The 26,116-nt window shown below is 29.6% G+C and overlaps 1 protein-coding gene across 3 annotated transcripts in view; it reads left to right on the top strand.

Moving 5' to 3' along the window:
* The first annotated feature begins 3,321 nt into the window (after positions 1-3,321).
* The window catches only part of LOC129966567 (putative leucine-rich repeat-containing protein DDB_G0290503), a 206,199-nt gene continuing 183,404 nt past the window's right edge, over positions 3,322-26,116 (top strand). For 2 of the 3 annotated variants that reach the window (XM_056081022.1, XM_056081024.1), the window contains exon 1: positions 14,049-14,288. In XM_056081022.1, coding sequence (XP_055936997.1) covers positions 14,191-14,288 — 98 coding nt within the window. In that variant the 5' untranslated portion in view covers positions 14,049-14,190. Of the gene's footprint in view, positions 3,370-14,048; positions 14,289-26,116 lie in introns of those variants that run through there. The other variant, XM_056081023.1, reaches the window with a different exon arrangement.

Genomic DNA, 26,116 nt, shown 5'->3' with positions numbered 1-26,116 from the left:
ATGCATTTGTTCTTCTTAAAATTTCTTAAGAAGTTTTCTTTTAAAATGTTATATTTATTTACATGCGAAATAAGTAGATTTTAAAGAATACTTTCGAGGAAAGAGGTCGAATGTTTTATATTTTTCAGCTGAAGAGAATCACATTTTCTCTTAAAATTAAATCAACAAAATATGTTTAGATAAAATAAACACTTGAAGGCTATAAATGGTAAACGTAATTGTCAAATAAAAAAAAATCAAACGCTGTTTTCAGCTTTCAGCCGAGTGATGCTTCATAATGGAATGGATTCTTGGAAAAAATATCTTATGTACTTTAAAAAAGCAAGTAAAGATGTCACTAGAGTGCAGATTTCTGAGATACTGAGTGGTTTTTATAATTTCTCAATATTTTCACTTTTGTCACTTAATACGTTTATTAAAACTTGTAATTTCAAGTTAGATTTCTGCATTTTCAATTTATTTATTTTTATTTCTGTTGATAGCTTTATATTTCATTATTATATTGTTTATTGTTTTAATGTTATTCTTTATTGTTTTTTTATGGTTAATCTTTCATCTCTAATATGTGATTGACTAGTTGCATTCTAGTATGAGATAAGTTGCAAGAAAATATTTTTGATTTCCTTAAATCAATTATTTATTCAAACTATAAGTAAACTCTTTATTTCGAGTATTGATTCAAAACCACTGCATCGAAAAACTTGGAATTATTTGTTGAATTAAAAATTTCTTAATTAACTTCAGATCCAGAATTGGGTAATCTGTTTTTTTTTTTTTTTTTTTTTTTTTTTTGCTAGAAAAGTCGCTTAAATTAGCCAATCGAATTAGCTCGAATATGTGATTTCATAATGTTAGGTTCGTCAACATTTTTGTTTATCATTTTATGTTTGTCAACTTTTTGGTTTTTAGTTGAGTGCATAAGCATGTTCAAAGCTCGTTAAACAACGTCTTTTTTCCAAATTTACTTATAAAATAACCAGCCTTAGTTACAGCAAAGTTCATAACTATTTCTGTATGCCCACCTCCCGATTATTCCAGGAAATGTGAGACATAATATATTTTTAATGATAGAAAACAACTACTTATTGTTTCAGGATTTGTTTTACTACCTTTCTCAAATACTCCAAAAATTCCTTGCTTTTCAGTAAAAAAATATTTTATTTCTTGAAATACCACATATAATTGTAATAACTATTTAATATCTTCAAATTGGAGTAATATTTCATCTTCCTATCCTATATTCAGAGGGGAAATTCGAAAATTGAGACCTTATAAAAACAGAAATGGTTAACATAATAAGGCATGAAAAGGAAATATGTAAGATTTAGAAACTTAAGATTTTAAAAGGAACAAGGACTCGTTGTTCAGTTTAGTAATAGACAATTGAATTCAAGTGATTTTAGGATATATATGCTATCTAAAAAAATTCACTAATCAATATAATTTGATAATAGTTAATCGTACATTATCTTTGGGTAATCGTACATTATCTTTAACTCCAAAACAAACTTTTTGGACAAATAGATTGCTGAACTTGTCACATTCAGCTGACCACCGTCAACTTCATGAATCCCACAATCCTTCCCTTCTTTTCTTTTTCTTTTCTATCGTGAAGTCAGTTTTCTTGTTTTCATCGACACTCGAAGCCATTAAATATAAAATCATTATTATTAACCAAACATTAATAATATTGCCCATTTGAAAAGTATTATGAGTGTAAGGCACATTATGAATTCTTAAAATTGTCGGTTGTTAATTTGATATAAATTAATAAACATTATTGGCGGGATAGGACACTATCGCTTTCCTTGAATTATTACTTCCTATCATACAATAAATTATTCAAAATGCACCAAAAGTATAAATTTTTATTTCATTAAGAGCTTGGTCCTAAATAACCCACAATAAAAATTATTAGGGGTACTTTAACATATTTCTTGGGAGAAAAATCTAACCATGAAAATTAATCTTAAGATGCCCTAGAAATCCAAAAAAATGTGTAACTCAGCAACTTAAATTGCAAATAAAAGACGCAGGAACGAATGTTGAAGTTTAGAAAATTTTTTATTTCATATTTTTTTACACGGTTACAACCAAAGAGAACAAGAGTTTGAAAATTTCACTTAAAAAGTGTTTATAGTTTTTCTTTAGAATGTCTGGCTAAGGTTTCTCCGATAATCAGTTTCCCGAAATGCTCCTTGTTCTAATTACTCTTACGCACCTTATATATCCTGTTATAATACTGAAAATCAAAGGAAGAAAATTTTCATTGTTTATTAATGTTTCTTTTATTTTCACTAAAATTGCTTCAATTTGAGCTGCTATCAAAATAGCAGTTGAATTAGTATTCATCCATTAACCTTCCTCATATGTTTGCGTAATGTACACCCACAAATTTTTGTGATTCGTCAAATGAATCAAAAGTATCATGTTAGATGCACATCAATTTTTTTAACGATTAACAGCATTAGTTTACTCATTTTTTTTTTGCTATTTTGGGACAGGTCTTTTTATACTAAACCAGGGCTATTTGGTTTTATAACAATGCTCGAATTACAAGAAAAAATACCGAAGCACTCTGTGCTCTGAATTCTCACACCACGCCAACATGAGAATGCTCAGTTTTCGATAACAAATGCAAACACTAATGATCAGACACGGCAGTTGATTGCTGGAATCTATTCTCAAAATTATTCTACTTGCGATTCGAGACCTTTCTACCGAGCCATCAGGGCGAGAAGTTTTTAAATTGTAGCATAGTTTTGATCAAGTAATCCTATAATAATATCTGATTCGGTTTTTCATTCGCCCCTTCAATATATCAATAATTTTGCATTATTATTAAAAGCAAAATATTGTCAGAGCAGTTAAATTGTGCAATAATCTGCAGCTAAAACATTATTTCATTATTGGACGAAAAATGTTTTATTTTATCTTATAACATAAAACAAAAGATAACAATCCTATTGCTGTATTTCCTTACCTGAAAAGCAATTTAATATTCGTGCCGTTTAATATCCCTAAATTCCGTCACAGTTAAATTGAAGGAATAAAATGTATTGGAAAATAAGAACACCTGCAAAACTCTACGTTAAATTTTAAAATCGAACAAACACCATCATTTCCGGAATTGCTTTATTTATTCTAGGATCAGATAAATTCGAACTCCTACTTGAATAAAATTTTATGGAATCATTCCGTTTATAAATTATTTGAAACGGAAGAGCTTTTAAGAATTTATTACGCCATATAGATAAAATGTCTCCTTCCTGGAATCTTCGCATGAATCAGGAACAAGAGAAGGAGTTGCACTCTAGACATCGAACAGACAGAATTCCCGACGTACTTCGGTGTCGGATCGCTATAATGGTACGTTTGATCTTATGATTACGGTTATAGAGACAGTGTCCATCTTTTATTTTTTTATTTACATATTTATGCTGCATTCTTTGACTAGAACGTATTTATGTGATGTATTTATTTCTAAATATCGTGTAAAAATATTCGAACTCATAAAAATAAAGAAAATCTGGTTATAATAAATAATAATATTAAATTCCAGTTTCTCTATTCTTTACTAATGATATTAGTTATCCTCCTTTTATATTATATTAAATATTTTATAGCAAAGAGGGAAGATAATGAATTCTTTATTCCTTTTGAACTTAGGAAAGAAATTCGATGCATAACTATTCACATATAATAAAGACTTGTTTATTGCTTCTAAAAATAAATATATATATGACCGAAAAAAATTATATGTATTATAAATATATATTATATATTAATCTACATCTTCTTACCACTCTATAATTATTTTTAACTATTAAAATTTTTAAAAATAAATAAATGTCACGCTGTCTTGAATGGTGCTTTAGAGGAGCCATCCGAGTGCAAAGGACGCTTTCTTTATTATCATTAAATTATTAATCAAATGTTCCTGTTTTAGATTCGTTTTAAATGCTCTTTATTAAATCCATGAACAGTTAGTAAAAAAGGCAGAAAATAGGAAAAAGAGGGTCATAGGAAGGCATGTTGAACTTGTATAATTTTAAAATGGAATTTAGTGGTGACAGCATATGTTTTAGGTATGTAGACACAGTAAAGCGTATTAATAAAAACACTAGCACAATTCATAAGTTAAGATGATGTTTGAATTCAAGTACAAAATTATTATTTTAAAAACGCGGATAAATTGAAATTTACACACACACACGTACGTATATGTACATATGTTCCTATATAAGCAAGCGTGTTTAGTGTTGAAAACATTATTTATGTGGATAATAGCATTTAATTAGGAATTTGATAAAAAAAAATTCTAATCAAGTAAATCTTTTTACGTCATAATGGAAATAATCAGTTCACCGTAATAAGAATTTTATTGGCACCCTCATTACTAGTGGGTTAGCGAATGAGATGGGAAAAATTGAATGCTCGCTTGATACATTGTTAGCGCGCCGAGTCGCTTTCATTTTGGTATCAATTAAGTCTTTTGCGAAAGAAAAATACGTCACAGAGAAAGTAGAATAAAAGTTTAATGGTGTAGATCACAAGAATATGAGATAGATCATAAAAATCTCCAATCCTTTTTGGAGATCGTACGTAAACCAAAATTATTTTTCACTAAGAGATTATTGCAAAACGGATCAGTATTTTCGGGAATTTCAGCGGACCCATTATCGAGATTTATTTGGATAAAATTATTAATAGTCTCTAAACCTGAAATTCTAGAGATGAGCACATTACGAAACGGATCACATATGAAGGAAAGACTTTAGTGACAGCATAAGAATAAAAACTTTGAGCTGTCATTTTTTCGCGATAACTCCCGAAATCACTATTCCAAAAAAAAAAAAAAAAAAAGATTTTTACATTATCTTATAATTCAAAAAAATTATGTTTTCAATGATATTCGTTTGTAAGTCGCACCATTCTTTTGTTCATTTTTAATTTTTAAAAATATTTCAAGCATTCTTTAGAACAATATATTTCATTGTTACGGTGAATCTCAAATCGTTTCCATTGTTGATACAAATACTTTATTTTTGGAATTTTCTTTTGAGTAAGATTCAATATAAAGCACACTTTTACTTGAATTTTTAATCTTTTGAAATGTTTATAATGGTTATTTAACTTCAAAAGAAAGCAATGGTGAAAAATTCTTTGATTACTTTTATGTGCAAACATTTCTACTATTTTCTGTGATGTAATGAGATGTATAAAAACAGGTACATGAAAATGCATAGCAAAATAAAAAGAATGGTATGAGGCTTCTAAAATAGTGCGAGTTATATATAGCTATTAAAATTTTAAGTTTAAAATATTTTCCTGAGAAAGTTATTAAAACTAAATGACTAAAATGATTCAATTGAGAGTTTTAACAAACATTTTAATGCTCTGGTGAATAAATGGGTGGTCAAAGATGGCGCTCAATTAAAAATAGGCATAACATTTTGGTTTCCTGCTATTTAAGGCTATTTTTAAAAAGTGAACCATTTTAGCTCCTTTAAAATTTTAGTTTTGATTTTTGTATACAATTACTTGAATCAAGAATGAACGAATCTTTTCCCGCCTTTATATGACGTCTCATATTTAAATTTTTTTAACATTCTATGAGGATACACAGTGTGAATATATTTTACTAAACATCAAAGTATTTAAAAATTAGATTCGAAAACACCTAATATTCATTTTCCTGCTTTCTTGATATTTTTTCCTAAATACTTATCAATCCGCTGTGCTATTAAGATTTTTTTTTATTTTTTGACATTACGATATTTATCTAATGACAGGATATAATGAGATATTTATTATATCTATTTAATTCATTACCAAAGGAACAATAAAAAAAACGCTTTTCAAGATCTACATTTTTATAAAAAAAAAAGATAAATTGTTACTATAAATCGTATCAATTCATTCGTAACTTAATATTTTACGAAAATAGCCTCGTGTAAGTATAAAGTTTCATAACTTAACATACACATCTGGTTCAAAAGTACTTTATCATAAATATATTCTTTCTATCTGAATTCATAAAAATTAATTCATTAATTAAAAATACAGAATTTGGGATATAAAATTATCAATAATTTAAGTTATATTTAGACTCAGCAATTCGCTTTAAGTGAAAAAAAAGGTTTAAACAAAAGGAAATCGTTTGAGCTAACTATTTTTAAATGGTTACCATTAAAATAAAAAATTGACTATATTACCATGAAAACATATATAATTGTACTCAGTTGAAGAATTTTGCTTAAATTAAATCATTTTATCTAATCATCACATATTATACTTGAAGATGTGTTCGTTTAGGTAGTTTGTTATACTGTTAACTTTATCTCAGATCTTACTTATTGATTGACTTCCTGATTTACGATTATATTTTGAGCATAACTATAGTACATCAACGTAAAATTAAAAAAAACTATCATACCCATGATATCAAATCGTCGTCCAATATTATGGATGGTGGCTATTGATATTATAGTTTCAAAAAAAATTGCAACAATTCTTTTCATTGTAGCAATGAAATGAAAACATGTAGAGTGTTTTTACAAAAACTAATTACGTATTCTTGAGAGCTAAAGCTAAGAAATGAGCATTCTGTTTTTTCCCCATGTTCCATGATATTGCGATTTTAGGAATTTTTGACTTCTTATTCCATTTTACCATCTTTTTTTGTTTTTGCACAATCCTTTAACACATTGGTATCAAGTATTATGCATAGTATAGAGGATTATTTACTTGGATGGTCTTTAGTTTTCTGATAAACACGTTTCAAGCTCTCAAATAAATTATTAAATATTCTAAGACATATAAAATGCATCGTATCATCACTTTCACGTGTACAAAGCACAGAGAAAGCATTGTCATCGTGAAATTTCAGCGAATCGCCCCTATCTTAGACCTCCCTCAATTCGAAAAACACATTTTTTTTTTTTTTTTTTGGCATTCTGTCTGTCTGCCCATCTGTCTCTGACAAAGACAATTCAAAAACGCTTTGAGATAGACGGATGGAATTTGGTAGATGGTGGTTTGTAGAATTTTATCAAATTTTGAGTAAATTCCTCTCAGAGGAAATCTGTCTGTCTGGCTGGGTGTTCGAATATAAGTTAAGATGATAACTATAAAATGAAAATAGTGAAATGGATCAGATTCGGTGCACAGATTTAACATCCGTAGAGTAGACATATATCAAATTTTGAGCCAATCTCATCCTCCAATTCCATTTACACAAAACTTATTATTTTTAAAGTAAGGCATTTTTTCTGCATGAGAATATTGAAAGAATAAGAAAATCTATTTTACATACAGTTTACATTTGAAAGTTTTTGGAAAAAGAAACTGAGACGAATAGGTTTGAAAATTCATAACTTTTATCTTCCATTTTACAAACTTACTCAAAAAATACTTTTATCCATCCTCATTCAGAATAAAAGGAATTTTTATCATACATTTCAAGACAATTATTCATATTATAAGAGAACGAATTCTGCATAAGGATTTGCTGCTTTTAGTCACAAAAAGTAAAAAACTTTCGATCAGATTTTCTGGAATATTTAGAATCCCCTTTCTTTTCCGATTCTATAATCACTTTTCAAAATTTCATCCATATCTGAAGAATCTGAATAAGCATTCATTTCACAATCAACACTTTCAAGAAGATCTCTGAAATCCTGCTTACTCAATCTGTTGCTCACTTTCGTTCTCTGTCACAGCCATAACGTTAAATGGATCTGAAACGCTAGCACGCACCATTTGAACCCAAGCCTCTGAAAAAAAAGAGAGAGAGAGATTATTTCATTGACTTCTAATCTTCTTCTAAAGGATGTCCCAAAATGAACACATGATTTGAATTTGCCACCATTCGGGCAGTAAAGTATTGGCAACCTTATTAAAAAAACTATATGACAGCTGATAATTTAGGATTATGAAAAATGCGGCATGACACGATAGAGCAATGTGTTTTCATCGAACAATATTTCAAAAATAATGAGAGTCTGGAGGCCACAGTTAGAAAATTTGTGAATGGGCCCCCTAGATCGTGTGATTTAACACCATTGTATTTCTTTTTATGGGGTTATTTCAAGTCAAAGGTCTCAGACAACAAGCCCATAAGCACATGAGCATTGAGGGAAGAAATTCAAAGCTGCATCATCGAAATTCAGCCACATTTATGCAAAATGGTCATAAAAAATTTTGACAAAAAAGTTCGTATGTTCCAGCAAAGCCATGGAGGACATTTTCCCTGGGTGTTGTTCCATACATAGCCCTATCCTATGTACTTTACGATTCAATAAAAATATAACATTATAAAGAAAAGATCTGTGTTTTTTATTTTATTCAAATATTACATGAACACTTTGCTCTATCGTATAACGCACCATTTTTACTAACCCTATACTATCAACTGTCAAATAATTTATTAATAATATTACCAACAATTTATTTCAAGAATGGCGGCAAATAGAAATCTTGCGTTCATTTTGGGACTCCCTTTATCATCTCCATAAAAGTACAAAAAGTAATAAATGTAAATGTTTTTTTTTATAAATTCCTACAATTTATAAACAAAAGAGAAAGGATGAGACAAGAAAAAGCCCGTTCGTATGCTGAATAGTTAAAATCGATTAAAACACCAATCGTTAAAATTTTGATTAGCCACTTTTGACTCTTCGAAGTCAGAATCAATCCCCCCTCCTTCCCAACGTACTCCATAACCAAAAGAACGTTCTCTCAAACGTGTGTAATCATCAACGATCATTCCCCAAGTCCCCCCTCTGCCCTCTGATTATATGCATTTTTAACGTTTTTCCGCCTTCTTCAAAATCGTTATCTGAAGAATCATGTGGGTGGGAGCGTAGGCGTAGCTAGTGCGACCGTATTGCGATATTTAAATTAGGTGAAAGGGGGGGGGGAGATCTGCAGATATGGGGTGCATCATAAGAGAAGATTTAGAAGAGTTAGGGAATGATCTTAAATGAACACCCTTCCAGTGGTGGTACGATCAGTACACCCCGAAGGAACATAATATATGATAAAAATTAAAATTTATAGGAATATTTTGTAACAGCTGAATGGAGAGGGAAAATGTTACTCGTAAAGGAAAGTACGAAGGCATTAGGTTTTATTAGCTATAACAGTCTAACGTGTTAAGGTTTTGAGTAGGTCATAAAGTTATTAATAATCATGTTTAAGGAGATACTTACTAGGAGGTAAGTGGAATATTTTATCAGTTGAGTCTTTTTTCGTTTTTGATGCTTAAGTATCTGATAAAGATTTTTAAACAAGTCTAATGATCTCGTTTTATGGATGAGAAAATAATATAATTTGAATTCAATGTAATTATATATTTTAATATTTGCGAATTTTAATTCGGCAAAAACTAACCCTAACCAAAAGCTTGATCATCAAAATTGATTTTTAGAAAACTTTTTTGTCGATTTTTACCATTTGCATCAATGGATCAATAAAACATAATAAATTTTAAAACACTTGAATTCAAAATAAATTATTGAGCAAAATTTGAAAATGTAGGTAATATACATCGGCACAAGGTGTCTATAAAAATGTTTAAAATCAACCTTTATTAAATGTATGTGGTAAAAATGAACGGAAGGAATGAAAAGAATAAATGCATTTTTATGAGGAGATATTATAAGCGTCAAATAAATTCGACCTCAAAATTTTTACTAATCTTCAGATTTTAAGTCCTTGTACATGAAATTTGGTACATGGATCAAACAACAAGTGTGTATATTTCAGCTACAGTCCTTTGAAGGAAAGTCTATCTACATATTTATCCGTGTATATGTAAACACGAAAACTCAAAAGTTTCAAAGAGTCAGACGGACATTTGATGAATGACAGATTTACTCTTAAAACTGCAGATGTATATTAAATTTCAGAACAAATCTTCCAATACACGGCACCCATGCATTGTTATTTGTATGTACGTGAACGCGATGGTGCAAACAGTAACCATTTAATAAAAATAAAATTTGGTATGCCGTTTTGTAATCAAAACTGAAACTCTATATTGAAATTTGAGCTGAATCAATTGAAAAGAAAATATCCAAATTCATTCTAGGTTTTCTTTAAAATTATAGTATTAAAAACACACTGCGCCCCTGCAGGTTGAAGTGGGATTCCAGGAAGTGTTCAAACTTGCGGGCTGCCCTTACTTTTGAGGGTTTGCCTCCTCTAAATAATAATTTGTTTATATGTACGAGAAAATAGAATTGTTGTTTTTTTTATTTTTCTAGTTAATTTTGCTTCACAAATTTCTTCTCGATGGAATTTTTACAATTTCTTAGCTACTAAGTGTAGACTTATCATTGCCAGAATCGATTTTACTCTATTTTTTGACATGGAAATCTTTCTTTTTTATTCCACTTTTAGATATTTTTTGGGAGGAATTATTTGAGCTTAATTCAACCAACATTAGTAAATGCGATTTAATTATTCTTCCAGTAAAGTTACATGTAAGCAACGATTTTGTAAAATATGCAATTTCGAAGTCGCGTTTCTTGTGGCGTAAAAAAATTAGATTTTGTCGCATATAATTATAAAGATACAATTATTGCGAATTCTACGTATATTATTGGTATCCTATTATTGATATTACATATATTATCGGTATTTTATAAAAATACACCAAGCGTCACACTGAGCAGTGTCTATATATGGGAACCTGTTTTCTTCGCACGGTTTTCTTAATGTGAGATCTCTAAGATGATTTGAAGGATATGAATTTCTTCTGCGTTTTGCTAAAGAGTGAACATTTTTGTGAATAAAAGTAAGATTGAAAATATCTATTGCTCTTTTTTAACCGCTTTCTTTTCATTCTTCTCCTTTTTAGGAAATGAAAAATTAAACCGCTTTAAACTTAAGCTCGTATTTAGAAATCTAAATTTGGAGGGGGGATATTAAATAATTTAACAAGCTTCAATGGTTAAAAGGCAAGATGTCCCATAAAAATGTGCACACTTTCACTGTACACTCATATGAGTGTTTCGAAATATTGAGTAAATTTTATGATTCTAAGTAGTTAATACAATATTTTTATTAGTTAATACAATCTAAGTAGTTAACACAATAAGGCGGCTAGTCGTTTATAAAATTTCTACCTTGAAACTATAACTAATCTCCCCATTCAGATATCTCCGCGTCCGAGAGACATTTTTTCAGAGTTGTACATGACTGTCTGTTTGTGAATATATTAATATTTTGAGTTACAGAAATGGAATTTTGTGCATAATTTCCTAACACTTTTTGTCAAATTTTAACGAAATCTTTTTTTTCCAGGAAATCTATGTGTTCACTTGCAAATGCGTATTATGTGTCGCTTGAATTTGGAAAGATAGATACAAGTGATGTCCAAATGAAAATGAATACAATAATGACAGAACTTTAAAAACAGTTTAGTACACACAAACAAAAGTTAGTACACAGTTTTCACATAAAAATGTAGATTCATATCAGATTTTAATTCCTATTCGTAAAGACAGATAACATATTTGTTAAGAAGAATATGGGAAAGTATCAGGGATACCACTCAACCTATTTCATTAACCGATACTCTTTGATAAGTATTGGCTGAAGTAAGTTTTAAAATGACTGTTACTCGATCTCTAATGATCCTCGTTTTTAGTAGTAAAGCACCATACAAACTTTTCAGTGTCAAATGTGTAGAATAGTTTGTGGATTTATGATTTATTTGGAGATTTTTTCAAAAAAATATACCACGATTCTATATTATCTGAATTTGTGACAGGAATGCATTCCGCCATGTACTTAGGAGATGCTTTGAAATGAAAAATGATACTACTTACGGCTAAATGGAGAATTTCCGCATTTCTACAAATCAATTTAATTCCAGAATCTTATAAATTAACCTAATTAATTTGTAATGGCAGCTAATATAATCCAGACAATGCTAATACAACACTCATCCATGGAATTTCAAATATTTCTCAGCATATCAATCAGTCTGTCATTGAATTCTCCTTTAATGCATATTCTCAACTTTTCAACTACAACTCGCTTTGAGCGATAAACTTTATGTTTCAGATATCCTCTCAAAATAAATTCTATTATTGAGGGTTGGTGACCTCTTTGTTTCAACCGTTTGTTATTAAAATTCCATTAAGATAGATTCTAACTTTAAATGATCATGTTTTAAATAATTTAAGAAACTCTGCTTCATGCTCTTAATAATTTTTGTAATTAAAATTTATACGCATTTTTGGGACATTTATCCTTTCTAATGTTAAATGGAAGCAAACAATGACTACAAATTTTTAATTAAGAATTAAAAATGGTGACATTTCATCTTCTGCAGCAAATATTTAAAAGTGTTCCACTTGCACTTAAGAGTTATCGTGTCTTCGGTTAATGATTACAAAAATATTGCCTTTGAATTTAATACGATGTATTTACTATATAATTGATCGAAAAAGATTCGAATGATAGAAATTGATAGAAATAAATTCTGGTTCTACAAATCTTGATCATCACTTTTTTTAGAAAATTTTATTTTTATATTCAAATCTTTTTGGGAGAAAAAGCAATGAAATTCGCAGTACTTTCATTTTAAAAATGATATTTTTAAAAATCCTTTTTTTTTTACTTCATTTTATTAGTCGAAACACTTAATCGAAAAATTTAGATGAAGATATTTTTTGTTTTATACCTATAATTTAAAATTAAATGACGTGGTATTTCGTATGATATTTAGCTATTTCCTTTTTGGTTTTCTCTTTTTACTGTTCATTTGATGATAAATTATTTGATTTCGCTTATAAGCAATGAATTTGTGTGTGTGTGAGTGTTTGTAAATTACAATTATTATACGCACTTTTTAGCTGGATTTTATGCTACGTAGAGTTTTATTATATATTTATTTATTGTTCAATTGTGCTAATTTAATTCTCTTTTTAATGAGGGCACTTAAATATAAAACAACTGGAATTAAAAAGAGTTTTTGCCAAAAATCTAAAAATAATTCTTATAATTCCTAAAATTTACATTCTAATGTGAATAGAAACTCGAATTTGAAATTTTATAAATTTTTATTCCAGTTTTTTCTTAACTTGTCTCTTTATTGATATCCTCTGATGGTTTTCTTCAAAATAATTCTCAAGTGGAGTGTTAGAAAGGATGAATTATGTTCTATAATAAATGATGGTCATTTAGAATGTCCCAATTTAAATGATTAATTTTCAAATTAAAGATCTTATTTTATCGAATGTAATCACATGATAAACGCCAAAGGGATTTCATTTTGGAATCCATTGCTGGTATTATTAGAGGAAAGCTTGCACAAAATTACAGCACAAGGAAGAAAATATATATGTAGATGATATCTTGAGCAACATTTGTTCGTGTGACTGTCAAAACAAAGGATTTGATATCATTATATACGTTGGGATGTGTCCTCGCATTTCTGTAACAAAGTAAAAAGTAGTATTTTTTTATTATTGGTCAGAATTATGGGATCCTTCTTCAAAAACTCTGATCTTAATTTTTAACTAAATCACATGATATTTTTATTAATATTAATTTAAGGAATTATGTTATCATTGCAAACAAGTTTTATTTCTAAAATAACATAAGTTTTTGGCGCAGAGAAGAGACATTAGGCTTTCATTTTGTTTTATACTATTTCACCTAAACAGCGTATGAATTTCTCAGTCAGTGCATGTAGGCGGTGATTTTCTGCATCCTCTACACATTCAGAGTATTTCTCCCTCACAATTCGACAAACAGATCCAAATAATTACTCTCACCCCCTTGATTAATGCGTCGAGCATCGCCAAGATTGGCGAACCTCTCCCTCCCCCCAGTATACACACAAACACTCTAATCCGGAGACCTACCCTGCAACCCTTTACAACAGAAATGGATGCTCTCTCTCTTTCTCTTGCGCGTCCGAGGGCTGCTCTTGGGATTTTGACTCTCCTCTTCCTACATCCACCGGGCATGCGCAGTTCGCTCCTCCTTTTCAAACAACACCCCAGATCGGAGCGAAGCATCTTAGAGATCCGAGGCATTCGGCCGCTCGACGTCATGTCTTAAAAATGTTTGCGACTGGAGCTTGGATGTGGCCACGTGTGTTTTTTTAATGTTTAATTGTGACTTGCGAAACGTGAGTGTGCGGCTTTCGTGACTTTTCAGGACGTCATGAGTTCTTCGAGGCAGTCACGGACTTCAAGGAGTCTCAGCCCGCCGAAAGGCAAGGAAATAACAACTAAAGAACAGGATCAACACACTTGTGATAGGTAAGGAATGATTCGTCGTCCAGGGGGGTGGCAGTGTTTTGACCAATCAGTGAGTTTTTTTCGTGCGAGGAGATATCTTTTCGCTTAGCGGTTTCTTGTTTCCAGAGGATAATATTTCGATCGCATACTCGAGATTTTAAAATGAAATAAATGTGAAAATAGAATAGATTTAAAATAAACAGAAGCACGCTTTAAGAGAAGAGAGAAAACAGTTACGAATCATGTTACATTCTAGCGCTCTTAATAATGGCCACGGATGATCGTTTGTTTCGTATTTATTGTGAATGAATTTTTTTATTAGGCTTAAATATTTTATTTTATGTTGGTTATAATAATTCAAAGTTTCATTGTAATTTTTTTGAATTTTCTAGAAATTATATGATTGCTCAGGACTCAGGAAAAAAATTCTTAAAAAGTGGTTCATAAAAATCAAATGTTTTTCAAATAAAATATGAGGCTCGGTTTAGATCAATGATGAAATCCAAATATCTGGTTTATAAGAATGAAACATTTTGCATATAATTTTTTTTTCAAAATCAAGATGAAATTTTAATTGTACTATGTCAAATTGAAGTGTTTTCTTAGTGAAATCTAATGCTTATTTTCAATAAACGATGAAGACTTAAAATGGGATTTATAAATATGAAATATTTTCTTAATTACCAATTAATTCCTTTATTGGAGATCAATTCGATCAAATCATTATGAAAGAATTTTTGATCTATCATGCACTAAAGATTTTTGTTAGGGAAAACATTGCTTCCTTAAAACTTATGAGGCTTTACTCACTTTACAATTTATTCGCATAGGAAATTTTGAAGTTGCTATTTCTATGTCAGTAACATTTAATATGCATAGTTTTTAATCTCATAAGAGTATTTTTTTTTTCTAGCTTTTGTTTCACGACCCTGCATTTTGTGACCTAATAAAGAATTCTTTTCTTAAAAGCTATTTTTAGATTAGAATAATTTAAATTAGAATTGTTATCTCTAAACTAATGTACATATTAAAAATGTAATGAAACAGCTTTAATTACAATCCATGAGATTAAACATAATTGCAAAATGAAGAGTTTTTTAAATCTAATTAATAGGTCTTGTTCCTAGAGTAAAATCTGTTTTAGAAACTCCAATTCATTTCGAATCTCTTTTTGTGATTTTTTTAATTATGAAAAGGAATAAATATATTGGTATTTATTTTACTTACATTTTACTTATTAGTTACATTACTATTTATTTTGTCTTTTTCCATTTACGTAAAATATGAATCACTCAAATTTTACTCATTCAGAAAAAAGAGAGAATGAAAATACAAATTAAGCAATTTTAAAGCTAAAGAAATTTTATTGCAGAAAAATATAACGTAGAGCGAGGCTTATCACTTTCCTATAAAAGAAAAAATATGAAACCTAAATTTTTAATAAAAAAGAAAGAAAGGAATTCAATAAAACTCTTTTAGAGAGGACTTTGAAATTTAGAAATTAAAAATTTGTCGTTCAAAATTTAAATAAGATAATTTGTATATAAAATGTGTCTTGATAATAAGAATCACTGATTAAATAACAAGAATTCAAATAATGTATATTTAAAATGTAAAAAAAAGCTCTTGTGGAAATATATTTTAAGTATTATAATGGTGGCCGGGTTGCCACATTGGAAAAAGAATTGAAAAAAAAAAAAAGAAAAAAACAGGAACTGAAAAAGTAAAGTTTTAGAGAAAAACGTATCGATTTTTTTTACTATGTGGCATTAAGATGTATGATTGGAAGATACCGTAGTCGTAAAATTTCACTTACCTTTTAAAATATATGAATACTTGAATTATTTATGCTAAAACTGGTTAAATAGAAATTTATTGTGGATGCTTTAATTCTATATTTATACACACCCACACACATTTTCATATATAATAAGTGTGATGAAATATATTATTTTAATGTTTTTAAATCACTTATACTTTGAAAAATAGAAAACGAACGTAAATTGCAAATGTTAAACGTGAGTTTTTGATATTCTTGAAATAAGATGCATTTATGTTATAAGATGTTTACTCCATTCAACGTTTGATTGGTTATAATTGTTACAAGAAATATCCTAAGTCATTATTGCGAGAAACTGATAAAAACTATTCCCAATTTATTGTCACTACTTAGGTTAATAATAACTTTACTACAAATAACTTTAATTAACATAAATATTTTCGATATTTCTTGAAAAACACGACATAGTTTTATTATTATTATTATTATTTAGAAATATATATTTTGAATAAGTATATGAGAAGATTTAACTTGAATTAATCTAAAAATTAATTAAATTAATCCAGAAATGTATTTTTTTTTCTCAAATGACGCGTAACATATTTGCATTTATAAAAAATATTAAATTCCTTTATAAAAGAATCTCGATATACAATGCCAAATAACATTCACATGCCAGTAATATTTCAATTTTAGTTGGTATAAATAATCGATAATCTTTTATTCTGTTAAGGATTCAAACAGTCCTAAGACAAATAGCATACAGAACTAAAAATTCATCTGTGATTAAAATTGGAATGTAAATCATAAAATTATTTAAAATATACGATAACAATTTGTCAGATGAAATTTATAGACTAGTAGAGATGTTAATCTAATCACACTGATATATAGAGATTTCTGTAAACGTTTTAAAAAAATTCGTAAAATTACACAATAAATGAATATAAAATAAAAAGAATCGTGATGATCATAATTTGTCAAACACCCATTTTTAACTGAATAATTCACTAGGATTCGTGCAAATATTTTATCGGGAAATTAATGAAATACAGATATACCATTCATACTACCTTCCAAATGAATAAACATTTTAAGATTATGTTTTTAATTTAGAGTTTATCCATTACTGGATAATTTTAACGAAAAATAATTATGACTTTGTATTGTTAACTAGAAAAAATATTATTCAGAAAACATATTTCCTCGTGCTCGAAATTCACTCATCTAGAATACTTTTACCATTCTAAATTGCCCTGAAATTATATATTAAGTAGTTATTCTTTTAAAAAATACTATTTTTTTTTTGTTAATTTATGTATATAAAATAAAACCATCCCATTATTTCGTTTTGAAACAGCCTGGGATAAAATATATCAAACAATAGAAATTTTAGTTTTAAATGATATGATCATTAGCACATGATTTCAACTACTCGCAAATTCATGAGAATTAGGTACATTTTTGTTAAAATGAATTACATATAATGAGCGTACCAATTTAAGTTTGAAATCCGCTGCGTTCTTTCCAGAGCAAAGAAATATATGATAGAAACGAGACAGGAAAGCATAATAGAATGCGCGTTTAGATGTTAGCTGAATTCCAATCTTTTTTTAAAAAATCTTTTCACATAATTGTAATACTTTAATAATATATTTGATCATAGTTAATAAATGAATGAACTTATATTCAATTAAATTAATTATAGATTGAAAAAATATATAAATTGTACAAACATTTTCAAAAAACATTTGACTTTTTATTTCAAAAAATGGTAAAGAATTCCTTTCCTCAAATCAGAAGATGAAGGTTGATTCCTTTCTTCGGGAGATTTAAGAATCACCCCTTTACTTCATTTCTCCTGTTCTTTCACATTAGCTTTTTTGGCTACCAGTTGTCTCCCTAGAATTAATGAATGCTGAAAATGTCAATGAAAAATTTAAAAATTTGGTATAATTTGGTTTTAGTAACTTCCTTAGAAAATTATTTTTAAGCTTCAAATTTTCGTACAAGTAGTACTATTATTTCGGAAGCCTTATACCACTTTCCCTATTCTGCTATGTATTTCGTTAGGTTCTTTTTTGTATCTCTACATCTAATAATATCATAGGAAAGAGCAACAGTATTTAAAAATCCAGGCTCCTTAAAAACTTTTTTAACTTGGACTGATTCTGAAGTAATACCTTAATTTTAAGTACAACCAAACTTTCAAAAAATTAAAAGCATGCCTTATACTACATCTAGTCAATACTAAAAAAATATACAATTGGGACTTAATTTTTAGCCGTACTTTCAAATCATCAGAGGTAGAACAAAAAGCTTGGTTAAAATATTAATAGCAACAGTAGGTAAAACATTGAGTTTCATTTCAATATATTGTTGTTGCTTCAAATACTTTATAAAAATAAATAAAAAATAGAAAAATCGCACGACCAAAAACTGATATCATTGAAAGAATAATTTTAGTAATTTTTTGACGAAATGAAAATAAATTATCTGCTGCAATATTTTCCGAAGTTATAGCCGAAAAACGCCAAAATTTTACTTAATTTTTAGTTTATTGCAATTCTGACAACAATTTTTTTAAAAAAAATCCCTTTACAGTGCACATCTCTACTTTACAAAATCTATATGTGCGAAGTAATTCTAGGTCAAAGGGCTTCGCCTGCAGAGCGCCATCACATACAAGCATTCCTCTTCATTATTGAAGCTAATTGAAGCTTTAGAAAGAAAGTCGATGTGAGTTTTCTAATGACAAATATCTAGCTTAGTTTAGAAAGCAGTCGAAATCAGGGATTTAAAAAAAATTACTTTTTAGCTCTAACTTCTAAGCAATTTCAGGTATTAAAAATTTGAAAGACGAAATTTATTTGTGTTGAGCAATGTTTCTTTTTATTTGCATTACCTTTTCATCTTTAATCATAAAGGCGCTAAGAGAGAAAGAAAATTCCACTCCCCTCGCATCATCATTTCCACATCTTCGAGCTGTATAGTCCATCGATGAATTCGGCGTAGAAACTTTCCCGACGTCATGTCATAAGAACTATTTCAATAGGCAATTTTTTGAAATGATTCATCTAAATAAGTAGAATTCCGCTAAGGAATACACCTAAAGATGAAATGGAAGGAAGTAGAATAAAACTTATCTCGAAAAAGTGTTCTTAAACAGGTTACTTGATTTTATTGGTACCTCAGTGATCAAATGTTACAGCTGTTAGTAGTTATTGGTAACATTAATCTCTAACATAACATACACTATTGGTAACGGAGATTAATGACATTGTATATGTATATATAGAAAATATATATATATGTATATATTCTATCCGTTATTATTCACATAAGTTCATATTTTAAAACTTTTTTTTAAAAAAATTGTTTTTAATGGCCATTTATATCCTTTCATATCAAAAATATCTATGCTCACTTAAATTATATAAATAATAAATAATTTGCATAAAAGTCTGATCAATCAATTTTTACGAATATAGAAGCTTGCCAGTTGTCGAAGCATTGAAATGGTCGCTTATCATACAAGCATTGTTAGTAATATTAACTAATGGAACTGTTAATCTTGATCACTTAGAATTCGGGCTCATTGTCTTTAGATAAATGCTCTATTTTCGTTCATTATTGGTAGTCTTGTATTTTATGTTATATGTAAATTTTCATTAATAAAAACCTCCGTAAAGGTAAGACCTTATGAATTCAACGTCACTTCTTTGCCGTACTAAATTTTGTCAAAGTAGACCCATTATGACAATAATGAGGGAAAAAAACGATTCATCCTGTAGGTAGTAACAATCATCATTCACAAACAAGCCTTAAATGTGTAACATAATACATTCTCCCAATAAATTTATGTGAACTTCATTAGTACCTGATCTTTTCAAAGAATAAAGATACAATTAATTCCTCTCTGACAAATTCGTTCATACATTGTAATCCATAATTGTTGTTGCTAATCTCCGTGGTCTGACTTAGTCCTTATCCATAATTGTTCTACTGCTAAACGAAAGGTTTTTTTTGTATGTCTGAAAAGCTGTAATTATGACAAAAGAAAACCATTTTTTATAAAAAATATATTGTATTTATGAAAAATTGTTATTGCAAAAATATGCTGCATTAACTAGTTAACCTTATAAAATTTCGCATACCTAAAGTGTAGCATCTTTGTTAACTTGTGAAACTTACTAATATATTAGAAAATAGTTATTAAAATGTTGCATGTATATTACAAGATATATTGCTTATAAGCACTGTTCATTCACAGATTCGAAAACCCACCGCGTTTTTGCACATGTCTCAAGAAGCGTTTATTTAGTCAAAATAGGGGTGAGAGGAAAGATGATGAACGGAGATGTTTACATTTAACAATCAATTGAATTCAGATTATTCGAGAAGTTAGAGAGAAAAAAAATTGCGGATAGTTCGTAATATTGAAGGAAAAAGATTCTAACTCACAATAAAATTCTTTAAAACAATTTTATTTACTGCAAGAGGCCTAAACATTAAATTCTGATGAATAAATGAAAGATTTCTGTTCTTAAAATTTGATAATTCCCTTTTCCTTTTCAAAATAATAATAATTTTTCTGTCAAAAACTTCTTTTTTATTTGTTTGAGTGAATTTTTTGATCACATTTTAAAGTTAACAACAGTAGATAATCTCGGTCGCATTTAAGGATATTATATAAATTCTTTTTTGTATCATTCTTGAAAACCTTTTTGCCACTTGAACCATGGCCGTCTGTAGATATTCCTCGACGGCAACCTTGAAATTGCCACATAAGCAATCAATATGCAATTTTGAGTTAAAATAAAATCATACCGTCAGAAACGGCATGGCCCTCACATACATATGGAGAAAAACCTGAACGAAAAAGTATCGAATAGGAGGAAATCAAGATCAAACAAATGGCGATGAATTCCTGAAAGGCGCCCATCCTTCCGCTTCTCACCCCTTAGCGTGATACTATTGTTGAAAAGTGGTAGTCCCGGAATAATGAAAAGAACAGTATTGATAGTGAGAGATTTATAATATGGGAGAAACTAGCAATTTTCCATTGTGAACCAATCATGGATATGCATGCTCACTTGTAGATGCGATCATCTCTAAAAGTTATTTTTTAAGCAAATTTCAGTCATATTATAACTGAAATAAGGACACGTTTCATATCTTTCTGATTCATACACAGCAAATCTTCAAAGAAACCGAAAATCGAATCCTTCCTCAAAAGACGATGCTGCATTTTTTTAAAATTATTTTTTTCGCATGCACAGTGACGAAGAGACAGACAGACATATTTTCTTTACAAATATCATCAAAAATTTTTAACTAGCCGAACGTTTAAGTGCAAAAATCACGTTATTCATTCCATTAACTTTTTTTTAGTTATCAACTTTCGAAACAAATAAACACAATTCATTTTTTTTTCAGAATGGCCTAAATTGTTAAGATTTATTCTAATGTCGGATATGAAAATTTTGGCGATTGCCATTTTTGTGTGTGTTTGTGTGCATTGTTAGTGATAAAGCAAACAATTTTAAAAAGTACGTGCACTGTTAATATTTTTATATCACCAAAATTCATTGGTAAAATTTTATTAAAAGACACCCTAATACCTTGAAATTATTCACATGTTACCAACTTAAATTCTTTTACCAACTTAAATTTAGTTATATTTACGTCCCGTTTTATAGCAACACTAAGATTATTTTGGGACGGACCTCGTCATGCAGAACCACGGTCAGATGACGAGGACCAAACCTGAGCCTTCCCCCCTCTCCAATCTTCCACATCGCACCACAGCAGCGGGAGAGCGTTTAGCCCCAACGGGTTCAGCGTTCACCAGCCCTCCTTACACGACGGTTCTTCGGTAAAATTGGTTCTCCAACCCGAAACCTTCCGATTCCGACGTCGAGGTCTTACCACCAGGTCACCGCGGCCTTTTTCCATCACCAAAATTCATGAGTAGAATTTTATTTAAAGATACCTCAATACCTTTAAGTTATTCACGTTATGCCAAATTAAATTCTTTTTTCCTTATTTCTATGGTGTACAAACACATATAGAATGCTAAGACATAAGAGTGTACTAAGGATTATAAAAACCTTTTTATTTTCAGAAGACCCCTTTAAATGTATCAGCGAATTATTAATATTTTTTTTACGAAAAAAACTTCTAAAATAGTCATCTATTCTTCATGAAGTCAATTAATCGCCTTACATATGGAAAAACACGAAAAAATGGATATTCAAAGTAAAATGCAAAAATAACAATGCACTCCAATTATTATTACATCTTTTCTTCATGAAGCCAATTAATCGCCTGATATATGGAAAACCTTGAAGAAAAAATGTATATGCAAAGAAAAATGCAAAAAGGATAACAATATTATTTATTATTATTGCATACCATATTGCTGCACGGAGAAAATATCTTCCCTTTCCCGATAAACTTGGGCAGGAAATATTTCTGTCAAATACCATAACAGAATTCGTCCAGAAGAAAGAGATTTTATTTCGGTTTCTGAAATAAATATTTAGAAGCATTGCATTCCTTTCAGCAACAGGCTCATGTTTACTTTAAGATTTAGCAAAATATCTGCAAGTCACTTCTTTTTCAAAGAAAATCGAAGAAGTTTTTCAGCAGCCTTTGAAAGCCCTCGATATTCTAAAAATTTATTAGTCGTAGAAGAAGGTAATTTGATTTTGCCGCGACTCTAAGAAATGGGGGATTTGAGCTTTTTTCAAATATTCTTTAAGAATTGTCTTTTCTGAGTTAACTTTTCGGTAAATGGTTTTAAACTTTTGAATGCTATTAAATTTTTTTCCGTAATTTATTCTTCTTCTTCTAAAGTCGCTTTCAAATAAAGTGTCGGTTTAGTTGAATTTTATTTGCTCTGACGTATGGGCGCTGCGGTGGCCTGGTGGTAAGGTCTCGGCCTCGGAAGCGGAGTTTCAGGTTCGTGGCCCGATTCCACCGAAGAATCGTCGTGTAAGCTAGGCTGGTGAACGCTGAACCCATCCCGGCCAAACGTCCTCCGCTGGTGTGGCGTGGTGCGGAGAGAGGGGTGCTAGTTCAGGCGTCGGCTTCGTCTTCTAACCGCGACTCAAGATTACGAGGTCAATACCAAAATAACCCGAGTGTTGATTTAAAACGGGAAGTTAATATAACTAAACTAAACTTTGACATTTGAATTTATTTAACTTGTTAATATTATGATTCAATCCATGTGAAAAAGCAAAGATACTTAAACGTTTCCTAATGATTTTTGTTTTAAAGTACTTGTTACATAACTGCAGATTGAAACGTCTAAAATTCTGTCAATCGATTCACGTCATACATGTCATTGTATGTATAGGAGGTAAAGACTAAGATTCGATTTTTAATTAATGAAATATTAATACGATTCTTAACTCTTTCCTTTATTAACTTTGTATCCATATTAAAGTACGAAAACTATTTTTACATTACTTTAAAAATTAGCTTAATAGGACAGTGGGTTGTACTTTTGACCCCTTCTGTCTGTGGTGGTAAATGCGGCAAATTTGATAGTTTTTGTATTGTGTACAAAGATTAACTACTAATTACTTCATTTCACTTGATGCTATTTTAAAGAAATTCATATTTAGATAAATAAAAATATTTATCTAATTTCACTACTAAAAAGAATTACCAACATGGCATTTTGCTTCATAGCATTTTGTTTATATAATGAGAAATGATATTAATATACGCAATGCTATAAATAGATTTACACTCTTATTTCATGGAAATTCTGGTTTTTCTATTTCAAGCCAAAAGTAAGTTATGAAGATTTAAATGTGAAATGATACTATGCTACACCTTTGACAACCATGATATATTGTTCCTTTGACCACATTAGATGTACAATATTTCCTATTTAGAAAAAACTAGACCTTATTTTCATACAAGACCGTTTCCTCATCAAAATGTGAGAATGACAGTCATTTGTGTGTATCATATATACTTGAACCTTGGTCCTACGGTCTATTTTCGTTCCATTCTGAAAAACGATTGTAAGGGGGTGAGGGAAAATAAGTAAGTTTTGGGAGCCTAAAGTAAATTTTCTCTTTTCATTTCTATATCAATTGGAAATTTACTCTTTAAAGACAATTGATAACAATATTTCTAAATTTTATACCTACTTCAATCTATCATTTGATATACGATATACACAATCTTTTCATTCTAAGTGGTTTAATGTTTAGATTATTATTATTTTTTTTGTCTACCCTTTTTTCCTTACATTCCTACCATTTTTTATTCACTTACTTTACAAGTTACTTTAAACTCTTTACCGATTATATCCCAAAACTCTGTTCTGTTACTCCTTGGCAACCACGAAACTCATGGAATTATTGTTGTTATTGAGATGATAAAAAAAATGATACGATGATCATGGCAGCAATCATCGAATGCATCCATTAGACAGAGACGAATTTGGCCTATTCAAAATCTGTTGCCATCAGACAATGAAAAAAAATGGATATTCATTTCAAGTAATACTATACCTGTACATATTACTATATATGATCAGACTCATTTGAGTTACTAAACCTGACTCCAAATAATATCATGAAAAAGTTCCATAAGTTATTATTTTCTCTTTAAAAAGAATATTTTTATGAGTGACGAGTTCCTGCCTGCATTTGAAGATGACGCAGATGATTCATCCATATCTCATGTATAAATCAACCTTTGCAGATTCGTGTACACAGACTCTGACTCACACTTTTGTCAGCCTAAATATGCCATTGATTTCCTTAGAGATGTCCCTTGAAAATGGGAGTCCTTTTCCAAGATATACGAGTGATATGCGGCGAAGACACAAGTAATGCTTTCCTTTGATATTCTACGTTGGTATTTCTTATATACAAGACTCGTATAATAAATTCTGAGAATTCCTCCCATTCACGGCCTTCCCAGAGGTCCAGAGTTTTATTGGGGGGGGGGCAGGTTTTTTTGAGAAAAAAGCACAAGAAAAAATTGGGGAGACCATCGCGAAACGTGTTTGTTTTTTTTAATTTCAACATTTTTTTTTTTTACAGAATTTCATATAATTTGCAATAATAATTTTTTATTGTAATACAAAAATTTTAATTAAATTCACGGTTTTATTAAATTTTTCACACGCATGCTTCTATTATTGATAAAATTAAGATAAAAAAATTACCTTCTCTGGACTGTCATATCAATTAAATTGGCCCTTTGCTTTTCTTAATTTGATAATCATATTTGTCTTTTTGTAAATTTGATGATGCAGCATTGCGTATAGAATGCAACTGTTGATGCAATCAAGTTAGACGAAAACAAAAAAGAAAGAAAGGCAGAGTATACACATATATTTATTATCAAGGAAGAATTTTTGCTCATCTTCTTTTTGTCTGAACTTCAATAAGGCATTCCTTTTGTCATTAGTTACTTCAATACACATGGTATAAATTTCATTTCACAGAGCATCCGAATATCGCAAAATTATTTCTTTTCATGATAGCAGTGTCATTTTGTACAAATAGTTCAAACCGATTGCTTGTTGGAGGGATCTGATTTAATAATTGCAGGAGACTCTCTCTCTCAAAGCTGTTTACTGGAACAATATTTCACGCGAGAATTTCTGTCGCTCTGAACGAACGACAATCACCCACCCATCAGATTGATTTATGTTATTACTCGAAGCTACCAGAACTAATTTTCTCTTTTTTTTAGTAGAAACGACGTAGAAAATTATTTCCCGGCTTCTCATTGAAGTTCTCAATTTAGTATCATCATGCAAACAATTTTATAGTGACTTGACAAATGTCCAGTTATTATTAATTATCCAATAATCATAAGATAAGCATAACTGCCTATGTCATCGAAGTGCATTTGCATCATTTAGATTGGATTTGTCTATCATTCTGTCTATTAATAATATAGGTGAATGTGTGTGTGTAAGGGTCTACAGGGCAGACTGTCTAACTTAGATCGATTAAATACTGCTGTGACATAATTTAGAAGATAGAATCTATATATCGCAGCTTTTATTAAAGATTTGAACTGG

Source organism: Argiope bruennichi, chromosome 4, assembly GCF_947563725.1.
Source record: "Argiope bruennichi chromosome 4, qqArgBrue1.1, whole genome shotgun sequence".
Lineage (NCBI taxonomy): Eukaryota > Metazoa > Arthropoda > Arachnida > Araneae > Araneidae > Argiope > Argiope bruennichi.
This window is presented reverse-complemented; position numbering and strand designations above follow the sequence as displayed.